This window comes from Choristoneura fumiferana, chromosome 27 (assembly GCF_025370935.1).
Source record: "Choristoneura fumiferana chromosome 27, NRCan_CFum_1, whole genome shotgun sequence".
Taxonomy (NCBI): Eukaryota; Metazoa; Arthropoda; class Insecta; order Lepidoptera; family Tortricidae; genus Choristoneura; species Choristoneura fumiferana.
This window is the reverse complement of record NC_133498.1, coordinates 8,099,787-8,119,310: the sequence shown is the minus strand read 5'-3', so window position 1 is coordinate 8,119,310 and position 19,524 is coordinate 8,099,787. Positions and strand designations below refer to the sequence as shown.

Here is a 19,524-nt window from a genome sequence, read left to right as displayed (position 1 = left end):
AACACAAAAATACAATTACTACCTATATACTATTAATAGAAAAAGTAGAAGCCTGGTAAAACTTTATTCAAACAAATTTTCAACGATCACAATAGTAATAGCTTTAAATTTGTAACGATAGGCCTTTATGATATACTACGATGAGACAAACACTCAATTTACCTATTCTTTTTGATTCGACTGGATGGCAATTTATTTATATTACGGCGGCTTAAATGACGCAAATTCCAAGAAATAACTCACTAACACATTATACTTAAACATATTCTGTCATCCATAGTCTGGCTGAAAAATAAAAAAATAAAACTGGAAGCTAAGGAAAACCAATACTTACCATAGTTCGGGCGAGTACGGGGGTGAAGAGGTGACCAGAGACGGGGGCGGCAGCAGCGCATCATTTGACAGCTGTCAACAATGAGACCTGTTATGATCTGCTATAACTCATCTTAGACTAGATAAGTAAGTGGCAGTAAAAATCCTGCTGCTGTGCTGTGGTACGTTATTTTATAACAAATATGCACAAATAAGCCAGAGAACTTTTTTATTACCTAATTGCAGACGACATTTTTTTTAATAAAGTACTACATAATAAATATTAATACATTTGATAAAAAATAACAATTATTAAAGTCTTAATCTTAAGTAAAAAATAATTTAACTTAAAAAACCGATAAGTAACATTACTTCCAATACGTCTTGGACATCACTATAGTAAGAACTGTCAAATATTTGAGATATTTGAGCTACGTTGAAAAACGTAACAGTTCAACAAACGAACTGGCTGAATAAAACAGTTCTGTTGTTCTGTATTTTTTTTTTACATAATTTTTTTGGCGGAATTTCATTTGTTCCATCCTATAAATGAATACTTTTGTAAAAAATGTTAAAATTAATATTGAATTAGTATATAAATAATTAATTGTACGTCTCAAATGCGCAAACTTGGAACTCCTCGAGGCATGACATTTATTAATACAATTGTACACAGTTTTAAACAGTAAACATTTCTTATTTCTCAAACGATTCTATGTACAGTCACCTGCATTTAATATCTGCCACAGCAAAAATATCTGACACGTCCTACTGGCCTAGAAATAGAATCTTATCTAATATTTATGACGACCGAATAGCTCAGTGGTTGGAGTAACTGGCTGCGAAGCTTGAGGTCCCGGGTTCGATCCTCGGTCGAGGCAGATATTTGTGTGATACGTATTTAAGTATGTTTATCCATTGCCCAGTACCTATAACACAAACTGTGCTTACTTTGGGACTAGGTCAATTATTGGTGTAAAGTGTCTCGTGATATTTATTATTTATTTATTTATGCACACTTTGTTGCATCAGATACTGGTGCTAGTGAATGTACGACCTTTGTATTTGTAGAACTTACCGTGGTGAGTACAGTGGCTTCACAACTGGGCTGGTACTTGTCTATTTCACTACGAGAGCGACGCAGCAGCTTCTCTCTGTCCTGCTTGTGTTTCCTGTCGGCACCTTTCAGCTTGAACACCTGCAACAAATAATTAATTGAAGCGTTTCTATTATCCTTCCATTTCTTCCGTGTATGTCGTAAGAGGCGACAAAGGATATAGGTTAAGGTATACCGCAGGCGACAGGCTAGCAACCTGTCACTATTGTAGCGACTCCTAGCGCCATCTAGTGAACAACAATAGAAACCATGTTCTACATCTCGCTATCGAAGTTTCTCAACGCGGTCGCATATATACAAGCTCCGACGCTCTTCCTTCGGACTGCGGTCCCCAGGCATAACACCTGCCTGGAGAGAGATCTCTCTATTGGGGCTCCCCCCCACACTATTGTACCGTTTATGTCAAATTTAAAACTTAAAATTGCTAAAAGTGGCTCCGAAGCCGTATCATTTCGTGTGCTCTGCCTACCCCATTTGGGAATACAGGCGTGATGTATTGATTTTTGTGCGTGTTTGTGTTTCTATTATCTGTTATAGAACAGACAGTCTATCTGTTACAGTTACTGTAACACCCTATAACTAGGATTGAAAAAATGTAACATAAAATAAGATATGTGCAAGAAAAGCGAAATATTGTGTTTAAATACTTGACAAGCCCCAATATTATTCTTCATCATCATCATCATCATCATCATCATGTCAGCCGAAAGACGTCCACTGCTGGACATAGGCCTCCCCCAAGGCTCTCCACTCAGACCGGTCTTGTGCTTTCCGTATCCACCGCGATCCCGCGATCTTAACCAGGTCGTCGCTCCACCTTGTTGGAGGCCTACCGACAGCTCCCAAGCCAGTATTATTACGGGATTTTATTTATAATTTTAATGGATCATGCGCATTTACGTTCTATGGGCGTTTGTCATGTGTCAAATGTTCCAAGTTAGACCTAACGAACTATAGCATAGATTATTTAACAGAAGGGTGTTGACTATTTTTGGACTCTTTGTTGTTTCGCAGACATAAGGTAAAAATTTACATAAACATTCTCCGCAGTATACTCTTAAATTTTACCGAATTAGATTTTGCATATCAATGGAAAATTTAATGATTTTTTTAGCGTTAAGTCAGTGATAATACGGCGTTCAGATAATGTAAGTAGACTCCTTAATAAGTATTATTTATAAGTATTTTTGTATCCTCACGTATAATATTGGCAGGAGTAGGATAGTAAGATTAGTCAGTGCCGGATTTAAGACTATTTGATACCCTAACCAATCCACGCCTGGTTGGTCAGTTGTTCTTAAAACAACCTCAATGAAAACCATGATCAAAATTTTGGGAATTCCCAGGGGATTTTTGTATAATCCCGGAATTTCAATTGTAACCACCAGATCGAATAGTTTAAGCATGCGAAGCCGCGGGTAAACTGTAGACCGACTAGTATATTATAAAGGTGCAACCCCACCTTGATCTGGCAGGCGGCGGCGTGCAGCCGGGTGGTGTCGTCGTTGGCGAGGTACGTCTCCACCTGTATACGGAACGGCACGCCCTTCTCGCCGCCGTGCTTCTTGGCCGTGAACTCAGTAGATATGCAGTTCACCTGGACAAAAAATTAACATCAAAAGTTAGTAACGAAATATGAGATGTAATGGTGGATGAACGATGACAGCGCGAATTCTATTTCTGTTTTTATTTTTATTATTATTATTCTTATCCATGTCACTTCACGTCATGTAATGTCACGAATAAATCGTCCCCTTACAACCAGAATCGCTTATCTGCATGAAATGTAGTTTCGAGAAAAACGCATTTAAAGGTTTGCATGGTCTTAAAACCTATAAAAGCTAGTTATACTAAAAACATCTTTGTGTTTCTATTTAGATAATTTATCCCTTAATAGGATAGGGCTATGTTATTTACTCTATACTCGCGCCGAGTAGGTTAAAATAGGGCTTTTCTTCAAAAGGTACTGCAGATAAGCGATTTTGCCTGTAAACACGTTTTTTTTTTATCTTCTAAACTAGCAAGTTTACGCAGATATATTGGATAAACTATCATTTTAAGTCCATAATTGAAGCAATCTTTGCCGAATACAGTGTTGAAATGCTTACATGTTTTATACAATTTAAGTTTTTAGTTAAGTCTCAGCGCAAATAAGAGGTATTGGCTGTAAACAAATCGGAATTTACCTCTTAAGCGCGCTTAAAAGTGCAAAATATTTCTAAGATGTTTTGACTCTAGGCTTTTTTTCTGTTTTTCTAGCTTATATGCAATGTAGCATTATTCTGTTCTGTTCTTATCATTCAAAGACATATAACTTGTATTTTTCGAAAGAGTTCCATCAATCTATTTCAAGAAATAGGTACCAAATAGCCCAAAAATATAAATAAATGAAAACTAGCGAGCTAAAGTCTTAAATATAGTAGTATATTTCTAGTATATGTGAGATATATTACGTTATTTCTTTAATATCATATGTGCTGCTTAATACATTCAATTATGGAACTTTTGATTACATGCATACACCAAAAAACATATGTTATTCAAACATTTTAATAAAAAGGCACTTAGCGTCTCAAGGCTCAAAGTAACCACTCAAACAGTCATGAAAAAGGAACCGTAATGGTAATAACAATCAGTCTTCTTCTTCATCAAAACGATATCGAGCATGGATATTCAGGTTTCGATGAACTAAATAGAAAAACATAGGTATAACCAGATCCAGCAGACCGTCGAAATGAACCGCGAGTGTCATTTAGATACCTACTATTTACTACTTCGTATCGTAGGTACGTCGTATCAATGAATAGCTTATCACGGCATAAAACATTTACGTTGTCACACATTTTCATTGTTCTTGGCTTAATATTTGTAAAGGTAATATTTTTATCAATTACGACATGTCGTCTGACTTTTTGAGTTTTGATACCAGGTCTGTAACTTTGCAAACCAACCGTCGAACAAGACAAGGCAACAGAAAATCGAATCCAAACTCTGTTGAACCTCTTTCAGAGGAATTTAAACTACCTGCATTAAAAAGCTATACACTAATCCATTGCCAATAAGCGCAGCTAAAAAAATAAAGATTTAATGACTTTTTACAAAAAAAAATGTTAGACCGGAGATTCACCATGGCTGGTTGCACTGGCCTGTGATGAAGACGTTATTGAGCGTGTGCCGGACGTAGTCACAGCTGAGACAAGCAGTGATGAAAAATAACCTTAATGGTAATAATCATCAGTCTTCTTCTTCATCACTGCTTGTCTTAGCTGTGGCTACTCAAACCAGCCATGGATAATTAATATTACCTAAGCCAAGAACAATGAAAATGTGCGACTATGTAAATGTTTTATGCCGTGATAAGCTTTTCATTGATACGACGTACCTACGATACGAAGTAGTAAAAATAAGTAGGTTATCTAAATGACAATCACGGTTCATTTTGACGGTCTGTTGGATCTGGTTATATGTTTTTCTATAGCCGCGTATCCATTAGAGCAGCCTCAGGCCGAGCACCGCGAGCCGAGCCATATTTTGTCGGTTTTTTGGCCGTGCTCAAAGGAGCCTCAGTCTGAGCTGTGCCTTTGGCAGCGTCTCCACTTGCGCTCGGCCCGAGGCTGCCTCTAGTGGATACGCGGCTTATTTAGTTCATCGAAACCTGAATATCCATGCTCCTTATCGTCACCTGAAAGAAAAACACTGTTAAATTACGGTAAGTGAATCGCTGTTATACATAGATTTGTTCACTCACGAAGGCGCGCCCCTTCACAGCTAATTATTAATGTACACGAGAAAACCTCTTAAGTACTTACACATTGTCTTAGTCTTAGTGTGCGTGACTGACGGTACGCTTGCGACTGAAGCCATGAGGACAAATTCGAGCTACGCACTCATAGACTTGTCGTACGGATACGTTTAGGTACAATTACAATTATAGAATGTGGAGGGGCAGACTTTCGTTAGTGAACAGATCTATAATTACTTAAATAAGTTTTTAAAAATTACTTATGAATCGTGCTTTCAAGCGTGTACGAACCGACTAAGCTAGCCTACACAAAGTGCACACTACTTTGCAATACAGCGCGAAACGTCTAAGCGATACTTAAGCGATTTTGGCTGTAGCGCTTCTTATGGTCGAAGCAAACATTGTTACAAGCAATATCGCCTATATTATATTTAGTTTGTTTTCGCTGTTGCAATAATTGAAATATAAAGTAATGCTCAACAGGCGAAACCTACTAACATTATTTTAGCACTTTTAGGCAGTACTCAAATTGCATTTTTATTGAAATCTTAACATTCCAAAATAGCTTGTTTGACATTAAAATATTTTTGCTGTTGTAAAATATAAATAAATGCTGTTTAACCGACGCGTAGTTGTTTTTGGCTGTTGATTTTCTTAAAAATCGGCTTTAAGTGAGCTTAAGAAAAACGTAACTCGGTATTGGAGTATCGTACAGTAAAACGGGTTTCAACAGCATGTAGATCTTGGAAAGTACATTCTAACGATATATTTAACTCCGTTTTGCCCAAAAGTGACTTTAAGCGATTCTGGTTGTAAGGGGACGAAATGTATTTTCTTTCTTTCTTTTCTTTCTTTCTTTTCTTTCTTTAGTACAGAAAGGACTGGGCAGGTCATGTCTGCCTGATGCTTCCCGATCGTTGAGCCAAAATCACCACTGATTGGGTTCCAAGCGAGGGGCACCGGAGCAGAGGCCTAAAAGAAGGTTGCCGGACGATTTGGAGCGATTCCAGCCGGACTGGCAAGATTTTGCCGAAGCCAGAAACGAATGGAAAGAGAAAGGGGAGGCCTTTGCCCAGCAGTGGGACAGTGTATAGGCTATTAAAAAAAATTATAGGGTAGAAATCTACTAAAAGTTAGGGGTTGTGACTAGGGATTGCAGTACCGGTACTGAAACCGAATTTGTATTTCCCGGTACTGGATCTACTCCAGTACCGGGAAATACCGGGAAATTCGATACTTTCGGTACTAGAGGAAAAATGTGTTAAATGCTTGTTATGCGTTAAATAAAACGTTAAAAATAGTTTTATAGAAGTTTAATAAATAAAATATGAATCACTGAAATTACCCTCCCTCTGTAACTCAATTATTGAGCATCTTCAACCCTTGCTTGACTCAAAGCGCGAAGCTGCCCTTAGACACGGTACTTATGCATCCCAATCCCGATACCGGAATAGCGCTTTGCAATAGCAAAGCATAGTTTTTGGGTGAGCTACGCGGGTTTATTTCTAATTAGAATAATTTTGTGAATATTTTGCAATATCTGAAATGAATTATGGCAAATATGCGTTCCGGGGCAATGAATGTCTGTGTTTTGAGACAGTTTTGTCTTTCGGAAACCTTTGTCCTCCCTTTTTTCCGAACAAAACGGGGACTATGCAACACTGTGGCATGCTCGATATTTTTATGGTACGGTATTAAATATGATTTTAATCTAAACTTTGTTTTCACGCCCGTAATAACAGACTTTGAAAGCCATACTTAAAAACCTCACGCAACAGTGCGCCATCTAGTGAGACAAAAAACGATAGCCCTCATTAAGTTGAATAACCCAAGGCCAACTGTTGCCTTACCTTGATGTAAACGCCGACGTCTTTGGTGGGGTCCCAGTACACGTGCAAAGCGTTGAGCCCCGCCGGCTGTTGGACGTGGGTCACGCCGTAAGACAGGGGCACGTCCAGCTGTGGGCAACAGAAATACATGTTAGACTCAGTCACTGAACATATAATAGTACTAACGTACAGAATGGCCACGCTCCGCCCCGCCCCGCACCGGTTCGAGTTACCCCACGCCTCAACACAGATTGCAGGAAAACCGCAGGAAAGCAGATAAGGACAGAAAAAAGAGTAAAGAAATCATCATCAACATCCCAGCCTATATACGTCCCACTGCTGGGCACAGGCCTCCTCTCAGAATGAAAAAGCCGTGGTGGTCGAGTGGTTTGACCGTGGTTGGATCGTGGGTTCAATTCAAACCAGTTTCGAAATTCATGTGCGAAATTACATTAGAAATTTACCACGAGTTTTACGGTGAAGGAAAACATCGTGAGAAAACCTGCTCAAACCTGCGAAGCAATTTAATGGCGTGTGTGAAGTTCCCAATCCGCACTGGGCCCGCGTGGGAGTAAAAAATACCATAAACAGATAAAATATCGTATCCCATATAGTTGGGAACACACACAACCTGCTTCAAGGTATATTTTAGCCAATTCTACTATCGGTTCTGATGGGTAAATGCCATTAACGGGACTTATCACGACAAATAGTTATTTTCGACGTTTCGACCACATTGCAGTGGCCGTGGTCACGAGTAGACCGAAGCGTAGGTTGGTCATGTTTGTTTAGCAGCGCGAGTCCTTCAAACTACCCGCACTAGATCACTACTACCGGCACTCGTTTCTTGAACTACTCGTCACTCGGTTCTGACTGAAGACAACATATGGAAACAGATTTTTTTTTACTGAGTCACACGGCGGCCACGCTGTACAAAATACGCGTTCTTGAATCTACATAGGCACGACGACGTCTGTACACGCGTCAATGTGTGCGTAAGACACACAGGGCTGACTATCGTAAAACCCTAGTACTATATGTAGGTTTTTTTTTTATGGTATAGGGGGCAAACGAGATAGATAGATAGATAGAAACTTTAATCCTCATAACAAAATAACATGGCTCTATACACGTTTTTGATAAAAACAAAGGAATAAACGTTAAGAAGAAAAAACACGTTAACAATCATACAGAGAACAAAAAGATACAAAACAGATATAGAGAAACCACATTGTAATACAGGGAGCCATGTTATGTAATGAAGATAAGGCGCTGACTCAGCATAATGCCGCGGCAAACAAGCCGTAGCGCTGGTACCATCACGCTTACCACCGTTAATCTTAAATGTAATCGTTAATCTTACCAATAGACAACGATATCACCGCCATGTCCGATACACTGGTTTAACAATTATTAAACTTTGAGGATCAATAAGTGATATAAATTTGTTTCTTGAAAATATTACAAAACACAAGTAGCTTAGTTTTGTGAGTAGAATTGAACCTTGAATTGGAAGCCCCATGGTCAGAGACACGCGATATTATATGACATGTCATGTTCTTGTGTCATCATCCCAGCCTATATACTTCCCACTGCTGGGCACAGGCCTCCTCTCAGAATGAGAGGGCTTGGGCAGTAGTTCCCACGCGGGCCCAGTGCGGATTGGGAACTTCACACACACCGTTGAATTGCTTCGCAGGTTTGTGCAGGTTTCCTCACGACGTTTTCCTTCACCGTAGAGCTCGTGGTGAATTTAAAATGAAATTCCGCACATGAATTTCGAAAAACACAGAGGTGCGAGCCGGGGTTTGAACCCGCGATCCTCTGCTTGAGAGGCCATAGGTCAAACCACTCTGCCACCACGGCTTCATGTTCTTGTGTGCGTGACCTCAATTCTGGTGGCAGTACCTATCTACATATACTATGCATGTAGAGTAGATTGCATGCTAGACAAGTGTCCCTCTCACCTCGACGATGCGCTCCCTGGGGCGGCCGGCGTGCCACTGCGCGATCTGTTCCCGCTCCATATACTGCAATCGGCGCTCGTGGAAACAAATCTTGATCACGCTCTACAACAAACAAAGCTTTATGAAATACAAATAGAATAGTAGATTGTACAACAAGAGCATAAAACGAGCCATTTTACCCGAGACGTTCAAATAGCCAACCGAGCCGGTACGGCGAGGGTGGATAGACACGTTGAGGGAAAATGGGTTTAATGCTCGAGTTTTACATTTCGCTTTTCACTTCGATGGCGAGGAAATGAAATAGCAACAGTGGAAACAATTGTTCAATTTAGTATTTACCTTTCTTTGTTCACTTGCATTATTATTATAATTATAAATTCTGGTTTTATTGATCTATTTTGATTGATTTTTAGTTTTTATATAAATTAAAAATTATTAAAAATATATATGTAGAGATTTACCTGATTACCTTGGTATTAGATCTGGTGTAAATCAAGAATAGAAAAATGTGCGACTGGAAATTTAGCTAGGGTTTATGGCCATTTATTGTTCAAATATACGTTTGAAATAAATTCATACTAATAAAACATTACAAACTTTATTCGTTGCAGTATAAACTTTTGAAAACACACTAAAAATATTGTTTTAATACTACAACTTTTTATATATTACTTCAAATGTCAAGTGGCCAAAAATGGTTTTAAGGTGGCCAAAGCCGGTACTGTCTGGACTGTTGTGCGGCTGCGCATTTAAGTCGTTGCGTGTAGCCGGGCCCTAACGTTCTTAGGTCTTTTTTTTTATTCGACTGGATGGCAAACGAGCAAGTGGGTCTCCTGATGGTAACAGATCACCACCGCCCATAAACACCTGCAGCACCAGGGGGATTGCAGATGCGTTGCCAACCTAGAGGCCTAAGATGGGATACCTCAAGTGCCAGTAATTTCACCGGTTGTCTTACTCTCCACGCCGAAACACAACAGTGCAAGCAGCTGCTGCTTCACGGCAGGATTAGCGAGCAAGATGGCGGTGGTAGCAATCTGCTCGTAGCCCGATCCCATTTCTGGTCCTCTTATCTCACCTTGAGTACTTTCCCCTTGTAATGAGACAGGTCTCCCAGCTTCTTCAGCTTGATCTCATAAGGCTGTCCCTGGTTGAGGTAAGTCAGTGATTCCTCGTTGATCTTGGTAGCGATCGAAGTGGCCGCTGCGAGGACGTATTGGAACCTAGGAAGGAATAGGGCATATTAGGCAAAGCTCTGTGCAGGGGGCGACACTAGCGCAAACAGTAAAGAAACCGCCATGACAACGTCAGTTCTCTTTATATTTCGTCGCCATGACGGATCATGACCAAAGAGTATTAATACCTATAGAAATCATGACATATTTATGAGTATCAAAATCAATTATATTTACATCGATAGTAGCAGTAGAGCTATATTTCCAAAAAAATAATTGAAATAATATGATATTTATGGCATTTAAGAGAAGTCTCTTCGTTCCATTCTCCATACAAACGTAGTTCCGGTCTCATTTGAAAACTTGGCAAGAGAAATAGATGAAATTTTGTAAGTATGGACTAGACGTAATTATTTATGCCTGTGGTTTTTCAGATTTTCATATAAATGTGTAATATCAGAATTACAGGAGCTCAAAAGTCGACAAAAATATATGTCGACTTTGCACGAGAATTACAGACTAATAAAGCATTTTTACAAAAATCGAAAAACCACAGGCATAGAAAATATAATGAATATCTTGATTGTAAAATATCATTGATTTCTGTGCTATAGGTACTTTTCGTATAATATGAGGACAACGAAACCCAAAATTCAACCGCCCAAATCTTGAAAAGTCTACAGCTATCTCGATATAAATTACGGACGTCGTTGCGGAAGGCATGGGGGGGACGGCTGCGAGCGCTTATGTCACGAGCGATAAAGACAGCAATATCCCAAACGAATACCTAACGCGGCCGCGCGGCCGGCAGGGAAACTTCTCTTAAGGTACTCAAAAAACTGTATACGGTTTTGTGCTAGTGCTGCACTCAGACGGGATAAAATTGCAGTAATATTCCCTATTGTTCATGAATAGACAATCGTGTATTTAAGATCGAGTTATCATGGCAATAGATCGAACATTGACACATATCAAGTGAATAATGTTTTTACATCGTATTTTGTTAGATAAGTTAGTATTTAGTTACTAACTAGTAGGTATTTATCTTGATTTCTCAATTAGCATCAGTAAACTTCAGTAAGGTAGTTAGATGGGTCAAACAACTATTTTACCGACACTTTAGGCGTCTCCTGCGTTACCAAAATTGTCTGTGGCGTTACCAAAAAATAGTACTTCCAACAAGATATTTCACGGTTTAATAGGTTGAACTTACATAGGATGGCATGTATTCATGTACACCATCTATTAAATTACAGAAAAAACATGGTTACTTACAAAAATCTGCAATTGTTTGAAAAATGTCGCGGACAGATTAGTGTCGGTAAAAAAGTTAATTGGCCCAGATAGTAAGATAAATACGAACTTATCCGATAAAACACGATGGCAGTGGCGTAGCTGGGTGAAAAAGGGCCCGGTGCATAGAGAAAGAACCGGTACCTCACCCCCTCTTTCCTTACTTTCATTTTCTTTTGAATTTATATTGGCCTTCAAAACATTTAACAACATTTAAAAAAATTGCTCGAGCCTGCTCACAAGTTTTTTTTTCTCTTTTTATTTTAGGGTCTTCTCTTGTCAAAGCTTAGGTTAGAGGGCCAATGAGGTCATGCGCCCTGGTGCACTGCACCACCTGGCCATACAGCTACGCCACTGTCCGATGGCAAAACGTTATTCAATACATCTGAACATGGTGTTAAATGAATGTTCGATAATTTAACCCACATTAAGGTTATTACTTAGTAATTAATTAATAATACGATACAAATGGAAAAACATTGAAATTTGAAAAAAAAAATGTACGGAGCTAAAGTCTTCTTGTGACATAATTTCCACACAAAAACATATTTTTTTCCGAAATAAAATGTTTTTCAACTCGTATCGCATTAGTAATCAGTAGCCTTAATGTGGGTTCATTTATCGTACAGGATTTTTTAAGCACCATGTATACGATAAAACAGTTAAAAAATGCATTTTAAAATGAGTGCACCCTGAGTCAATGATGGTTTCAGCGGGGCAACTAAGAAATTCGAAAATTGAAGTTCGTGTCGTTCCGTCCCTCAGACACTTATACTATTTAATACGAGAGTGAGAGGGACGCTACGATACGAACTTCGATTTTCGAATTTCGGAGTACGCCCTCTGTGACAGGCTAGTTGACACTAGTGTCGTGAGCGTGAGGTCCGTTTGATATCTTTGACAATTGCGACACGTTAAGTTTGTGTTTTTAATAAATACGCAAGCAAACTGGGCCAGTACGACGAAGTGTAATAGAGCGTTTTAATAAAAAAAAGTATACCCTTCCTTTTTTTCATTTTTTGTAAAAAAAAATATGGTTTTCCTACTCAGAATCAAGAGCACAATCGATTCCGATCGTTTAAAAAAATGTCCCCATGCTTTCATACAAAATTTTATGAGTCAGTTTTGTCCAATCACGTGTTTGTTTTGTGAAATCGAATGTGCTCTTGATTCAGAGTAGGAAAAAGCATATTTTTCGCAAAATTAAAAAATAATGAAAGGGTACACTTTTTTTTTAAAACGCCCAATATTCAAAATTCGTATATTGCCGTCCCGCTGACGCTAATATTATTTAATGCGAGAATGAGAGGGATGGTACGATGCGAACTTCGATTTTCGAATTTCGTAGTAGCCCATCTGTAAAGTCAAACGGACCTCTCGACACTAACGCCATCTAGCGACATTTCATCTGTCAACAAACCCTCATACCAATTAGTCTCATTTCGAAAATAAGCTTTGTATTTAAAAAAAAATCGCTGGATATACAGGGTGTAACAAATAGGTTGGATCTTGATAAGCCACGGCGGATTCCGATCGAGGTTGTGGTGATTTAGTGAAATTTACAAGCATATGGTAAAAAATAGTAATTTCTGTATATGTCGGTTTCAAACACGTTCGAAATATGATACGCGTTTTCTCAATTGGGTAGTTTCTTGGGTAAATATATATATTATTGTAATTAGTCCATCACTTAAATTTTCAGAAAATATTGGACACGAATTTGTTCTTCTGTCAATCAAACAAATAAATTTTGTTAAAAATTACATTTTTAATACAAGCTTTTTTGCTGACTCTACTTTTTGTTGACTGTACTTGCATTGTCATCCAAGCTACATTTCCGTACCAAATTTCAAGCCGATGCCATTCACCGTTGAGGAGTTCCGTTATGCAAAGACGATCCAGGCCGGTCTGCCAGGATTTCACTACCAGATTATTGTATTGTCACCAGATTTACACAAGTATGCCAAATAACAAGTCAATCGGACCTCTGGAAGTGGGTCAAATTTAGCTTCCAAGATTTGACCCAAATAAATAAAATAAACAGGGCAAGTAAAAGAAAACTTGTAATAAAAATGGCGAAAATCAAGCGCGCTAAGTTTGGAAACGAGCGCCCAAGACTTCAATGCTAAAAAGTGTCACGCGTAACTATAACTAGGCTATATCTTCATAATTTTTTGTTTAGTAATAAGCATCTTTATTGTACAAAAGGAAATACAATATGTTACAAACAGAAAATTACGTGTCCAATATTCCCTTGTAATCAACTGACGGACTGAACAGAATTATTTAGGACTAGACTAATGTTGAAAGGGTCATCCCCCTTCGGCCACTTTGGAAACCAAAGGTTCGAAACCAGTTTAGAAAACAGAATTATTTTTATTTTTCGGAAACCTGGTTTCGAATGAAAAAAAGAAATCTGTTTTCTAAACTGGTTACCCATAAAGAACGTAGAATCTTCTTTTGAAACTCATTCACAAATTTCAATTTCACAATTTTAATCGACACAGAAACATAGGTAAGTTTAGTTTATGTTATTTATTTATTTTTATTCGACTGGATGGCAAACGAGCAAGTGGGTCACTTGATGGTAAGAGATTACCACCGCCCATAGACACCTGCAACACCAGGGGATTGCAGATGCGTTGCCAACCTAGAGGCCTAAGATGGGATACCTAAAGTGCCAGTAATTTCACCAAAGGGCCAAAACTACACAAAAGTAGGAGCTCCGCTCAAACACCGTGTCTGTGTCGATTCTGATTGAAAAAAAAAAACACTACTGCGAAAATAAGCTTCAGCAAAAAACCAGAAGTCGATCCCTGATCCTAGTTTCGTGCAAGAACAAAAAGTGTTCGTTCGTAACTGGTTCCGTATAAGAACAAAATATACTCAGCTGCACAAAATTTGGCCCATCCTTCATACAAAATTACCGATTCTGCATACATTTGAGGGCCAGATTTTTGCCGCTCAGTATAGTTTTCGTTCGCAACCGGTTTCGAACAAGACCGAAAGTTATCTTCCGCAACAGGTTACAAAACTCCGGTTACGTACGCGGCCGAAGGGGTTTGCATCGCCCGTCAGTTTATGCCGACCACCCTCCCAGCTACACCCTGTATACGTAAACGCTATATACTTGGTAAAATACATGTGGGCCCCGTTAAAGCAGCCGTCCCACTGCGTGGCCCTGCCGCAGCAATACTCAACCGTACCCATCGAACTGAAATATAAAACCACTTATCATCTACACAATTTTGTCGTCTTCTTGTAAGGCACTTTGACAGAACCCACATTTCAACAATGGATATAGAAATAGTTATTATCACACCTCTCCTTCAGAAAAGTAACTTTGGACTAACTTTTGGACAGGAGTGGGCAAGTGTGGGCAGGTGTGGGCTCACCTGGTGTCGTCTTTGAAGCTGGTTTCCTGACGCTGCTGCAGCGGTGAGTGCAAGAAGCCGTCCAGCGAACTGACCGGCGAGCACATCAAGAGACCCGCGTCTGTACAAAATTAATAAAATGTGACAATCCATATCAAAAGAAGATGAATGAAAAATTACCTCGCCTGTGCGGCCTACAGGCGAGAGCAGCGAGTGTATCGTAGGTTCTTTCTGTACTATATAAACTACTTGCATTTACCCTCGGTTTTGCTCATTGTAACAATTAGATCTGTCATTTGAAAGAAAATTCTGGGATCTCGTAACATTCCTGTGGGAAGTAAAGAATTTTCCAGAATAAAAACTATCCTATGCCATGTTTATATTCGTAACTAGTTTTCCGCGGATCCGCACGCGTAAACTATTCGATCTGGTAGTTACAATTGAAATTCCGGGATTTTACAAAATTCCCGCGGGAAATCCCAAAATTTATATCGTAATCTTCATTGAGGTGTTGTGTTAAGAACAACTATCCCGTGGGAATATTGGAATAAAAGTAGCCTATGTGTTATTTCAGACATCCAGCTATCTACATACCAAATTTCATGACTTTAAGCCCAGCGTAATCTGGCGCGCGGCAATGAATGGGTAAAGAGCTTTACAGACTGCAATGCAGGATAATGAATAGATTTCTTTTTCCCTGAATGGCAACACAGGCATAGATAAAAGATCGCTCGTTTTTGGCTCAAAATTCGAACTTGTGATTTTATATTTTCGCGATTCCCAAGGTCAAAGAATAGAATTGCTTTAAAATTCCAGAGAAATAATGCGTTGTTTGGGAGAAACGTGTCAAAATGGTGTTGTAGAGCGCCATCCTGCTCTGTCTCGTTTTTTTCCCGTTCTGGCGGTTCACTTTTATATTATAGATATTAGTAGGCTAGGATAGGATCAGATTAGGTCTACTTCTATAGCTACTGTACTAACTCTTGTTGTCCATTGCCGGAGGAGAGTGGTAGCCGTTCATGGACATCATACTGGACTGCAGTGTCGGCTGGCATTGCATGCTCTCGGGGCTGTTTGCTGCAACACAACACCAAAGAGCAAGTTAATTAGGCAGTTTCCTCGGCAAAACAAAAATCTGTTTAGTCCGTCAGTTTTAGCCTGCGTTCCCATCAGAGATGTGCGAGGATGTGTTGCGAGGCGTTATGCCCCTTAAGAGCGTTTATACCTGCTGAGCTGGCAACGTTGCATTTTTGTTAGTTCTTCTCGATTATTCCATAAAAATTGAATGAAAATTAAAAATGTTTTCTGATAGAACACCTTAATATATAAGTGAATGTGTCTACTCCAATAATTATTCGAGATAAACTTTTATATTCCTTAAAAACGAATTAATGTTTATTACCGGTTTTTAAAGAAAATAAAAGTCTATAACGAATAATTATTGGAGTAGACACATTAACTTATATATTAAGAAGTGTTCTATCAGACAACATTATTAATTTTCATTCAATCTTTATGGAATAATCGAGAAAAGCTAACAAAAAGGCAACGTTGCCAGCTCAGCAGGAATAAACGCTCTTAACCGGGTTCTGCCTTTTAGCAGAATTATTGTTTGCCAACTGTTTGTTTCCCAACTCTCAATTTTCTCCGAACTGAATTTTTTTTCCACTATATTTCCTTATGCTTGTATAGAACACAGTACGTTAGGTTAGGTTTGTTTTATGAGTTACGAAAAAAAAACATGGTTTCATAGAAAATCGTGAGTTGGGAAATGAAACAGTATGGCAAATGAAACAGTTGGGAAAAGGCAGAGAACCCGCTTTAACACTTCCACCCCTGGAGCATATTATAGCTCTAACACATCTCTCTGGACGGCCAATGAAGACGAAGCCAGAGCTGAAAGTCCTAAGGGTCCTCTTGGGTTTCCACTCCGGCCGATGAAGGCACACCGGAGACGAGGACCCTGACCGACTCTCGGGAGATCCCGGGTCAGTGGGGTCGTCACTCCTCAACAGCACGCCACAATTATTATCAACTAGAGTTTACCCGCGGCTTCGCACGCGTAAACTATTCGATCTGGTACAATTGAAATTCCGGGATTCTACAAAATTCCCCTGGGAATTCCCAAAATTTATATCGTGGAGGATGAAGACATTGAGGTTGTGTTAAGAACCACTGTCCAAAATTTCAAATCTAAACCCAGCGGTTGAGATTTCAAGATTTTATCCCCATCCCGTGGGAATATCGGGATCAAAAGTAGCCTATGCGTTATTCCAGATGTGCAGCTACCTACATACCAAATTTCATGACTCTAAGCCCAGCGGTTGTTATTTCGAGATTTTATCCCTATCCCTTGGCAATATCGGGATCAAAAGTAGCCTATGTGTTATTCCAGATGTCCAGCTGTTTTACCGTGAAAGAGTAACAAACACACACACACACACAAACTTTCGCATTTATAATATTAGTAGGATTTTATAAACCGAGGCATTCGTTTCTCCCAACAAAGCTACAAAGCAATCATTCGCCGGGTCCGCGTGGCAAGTGCAGGCCAAATCTCTCAATCTGAGTGGATGTGCCCACTTGCCCAGCCCAGCAGAAGGACTCTAATAGGTGGGAGCTGATGAGACTTACAGTGAGGCGGCATGGAAGCGTTCTGATGCGGCGGTGAAGAGTGGCACTCCTCCATGCCGTCACGATTGACACCGTCCACCACCATCTCCGTCATCTACGGAACAAATTGTTTTATTATCAACTAGCTTCGACCAGCCACTTTGCACGCAGAACCCATTAAATCTAGTAGTTGAATTGAAAACAAAACAAGTTTTTTGTTATTGTATTTTAAGAGTCAGTATATTTTTCGGTGTTGAATAAAGTTATGTCCATGTGAATTCCGGGATTTCGAAAAACGTCCCCTGGGAATTAATTAAAATGACATGGCACATTTCAATAAAGTTGCATAAAAAACACCCGCGCCCGTGCCCGTTTGTGGGCTCGCGTCTGCCTGCAGATCACCTGTCTTTGGCTCGTCTCATGTCTGTAAGCAGATCCCCTATCTGTGTATCGGCTGTCTCTCTGTCGTCTTGCATCTGACTGCGGTATCGCTGCAGCTCTATCTATCTGCGAGCTCGCGTCTACCTGCAGTTCACCTGTCTCTATTGTCTCACGCTTGGCAGCAGCTCACCCGTCAGCGGATCATATGTCTCTCCGTCGTCTTGCATCTAACTGGGGTCACCATCACTGCAGCTTTCCTATTTTCTATCTGTAGGCTTAGCCTGCCTGCAATACACCTGCCTGTCTATCACTTCACGCCTGTCAGCAGCTCACCTGTCTGTGTATCGTCTCGCATCTGACTGCAATCACCATCTCTGCAGCTCTATGTATCAGTGGGCTCGTGTCTGCAGTCTATCTGTCTGCCTGTCTACCGCCTGACGCCTGTCAGTAGCTCACCTGTCTGTGTATCGTCTAGCAATCTCGCTATTTGTCAGTGGGCTCGCACCTGCTTGCAGTTAACCTGTGTATCGTCTCACGCCTGTCAGCAGCTCACCTGTCTGTCAGGCAGACGGCGCGGCGGCCAGGCGCGGCGCGGCGGGGACAGCACGGTGCCCGTCGGGGACGGCGCCTCCTGCTTGAAGCCAGCAAGCGATGGCAGCGATAGCAGCGCCTCGCTGGAAAGAATACAGGTTACACATTAGTATGGTTTCATGCCGCATTCTTTTTAACAGAGGTTTTTAAAAAGGTGGTAAATTTTTTGGCATTTATGGGTGTTCGTTATAGCCTAAATTTAATAAAGATATTTAGACTTTGACGTTGAGTCGCCCAAGTGCGAGTCAGACTCACGAATGGAGGGTTCCGTGCAGAATTGTAGTTATTAAAAATATACGTTATCAAACGGCTGTATCTATGTACAAATCCATTTTATGCAAAATGTATACAGTGGGAAGTCATTTTGTATTGGTTCTTTGGGACACCTCTTAATATTATAAGTTGCATTAGTTTTTTAAGTTTTATTTGTTTTATTGTTTGTTGTTGTAGCAGAAACACACACAGACACGAACGTTCATTTTGAGATACAGTCCTGTAATAGACAGACCAACGGATGAACAGTGCAGGTAGGTACAGTGGAGTAAGCCCAAACTCAATTTTAATAATAAAAGGATTGGTATTTTGTTTTTTTTTTTTTGTACATATACAAAAGGAAACTTACTTCATGGACAGCTCGCCGGGCAAGTCCAGATCGAGGTCGTTGACCTGCCAGGCCGGCGAAAGGTGCGAGGAGGACGAACTGGCCCCGCTTCCACCCATATCGCCAGCAGTTGCTGGAATCAGGGAACGATGTGTTAGAACTGTGTCATGACCACAAAAAAACTCAACTTTAAATAAACGCAATTTTCGCCAAGTGCTATGCGGGGCTACTCCAAAATTCGAAGTTTGTGTCGTTCCGTCCCTCTGACACTTATACCATTTAATACGAGAGTGAGAGGGGCGGTACGATAAGAACTTCGACTTTCGAATTTCGGAGTAGGCCCTCAGCACTTTGTTCGGTGCATCAATCGAAGATTAGCGTTAGTTTAATTTTGTCCAAATTCATAAACGCACATAAGCATTGACAGTGTTTCATAGTAATACAGTAACAATGTATGCCGCGCCCGGCTTTAGCACTTGATCAAGGTAGAGCAAGAGCAAGATTAAATGATATTGTAACGGATAACTCA

General features: G+C 40.0%; 1 protein-coding gene across 4 annotated transcripts in view; it reads right to left on the bottom strand.

Annotated features, from left to right (window-relative positions):
• gem (transcription factor CP2 like gemini) overlaps positions 1-19,524 on the bottom strand; it is a 68,816-nt gene that overhangs the window by 29,114 nt on the left and 20,178 nt on the right. For 2 of the 4 annotated variants that reach the window (XM_074108489.1, XM_074108492.1), the window contains 12 exons: positions 19,017-19,128; positions 18,357-18,477; positions 17,444-17,537; positions 15,791-15,886; positions 14,831-14,930; positions 14,566-14,649; positions 10,046-10,190; positions 8,968-9,069; positions 7,022-7,129; positions 2,892-3,026; positions 1,391-1,510; positions 335-405 (listed from right to left, as the gene is read on the bottom strand). In XM_074108489.1, the coding sequence (XP_073964590.1) occupies positions 335-405; positions 1,391-1,510; positions 2,892-3,026; positions 7,022-7,129; positions 8,968-9,069; positions 10,046-10,190; positions 14,566-14,649; positions 14,831-14,930; positions 15,791-15,886; positions 17,444-17,537; positions 18,357-18,477; positions 19,017-19,128 (1,288 nt within the window). The remainder of the gene's footprint in view (positions 1-334; positions 406-1,390; positions 1,511-2,891; positions 3,027-7,021; positions 7,130-8,967; positions 9,070-10,045; positions 10,191-14,565; positions 14,650-14,830; positions 14,931-15,790; positions 15,887-17,443; positions 17,538-18,356; positions 18,478-19,016; positions 19,129-19,524) is intronic. The other 2 variants (XM_074108490.1, XM_074108491.1) reach the window with 2 other exon arrangements.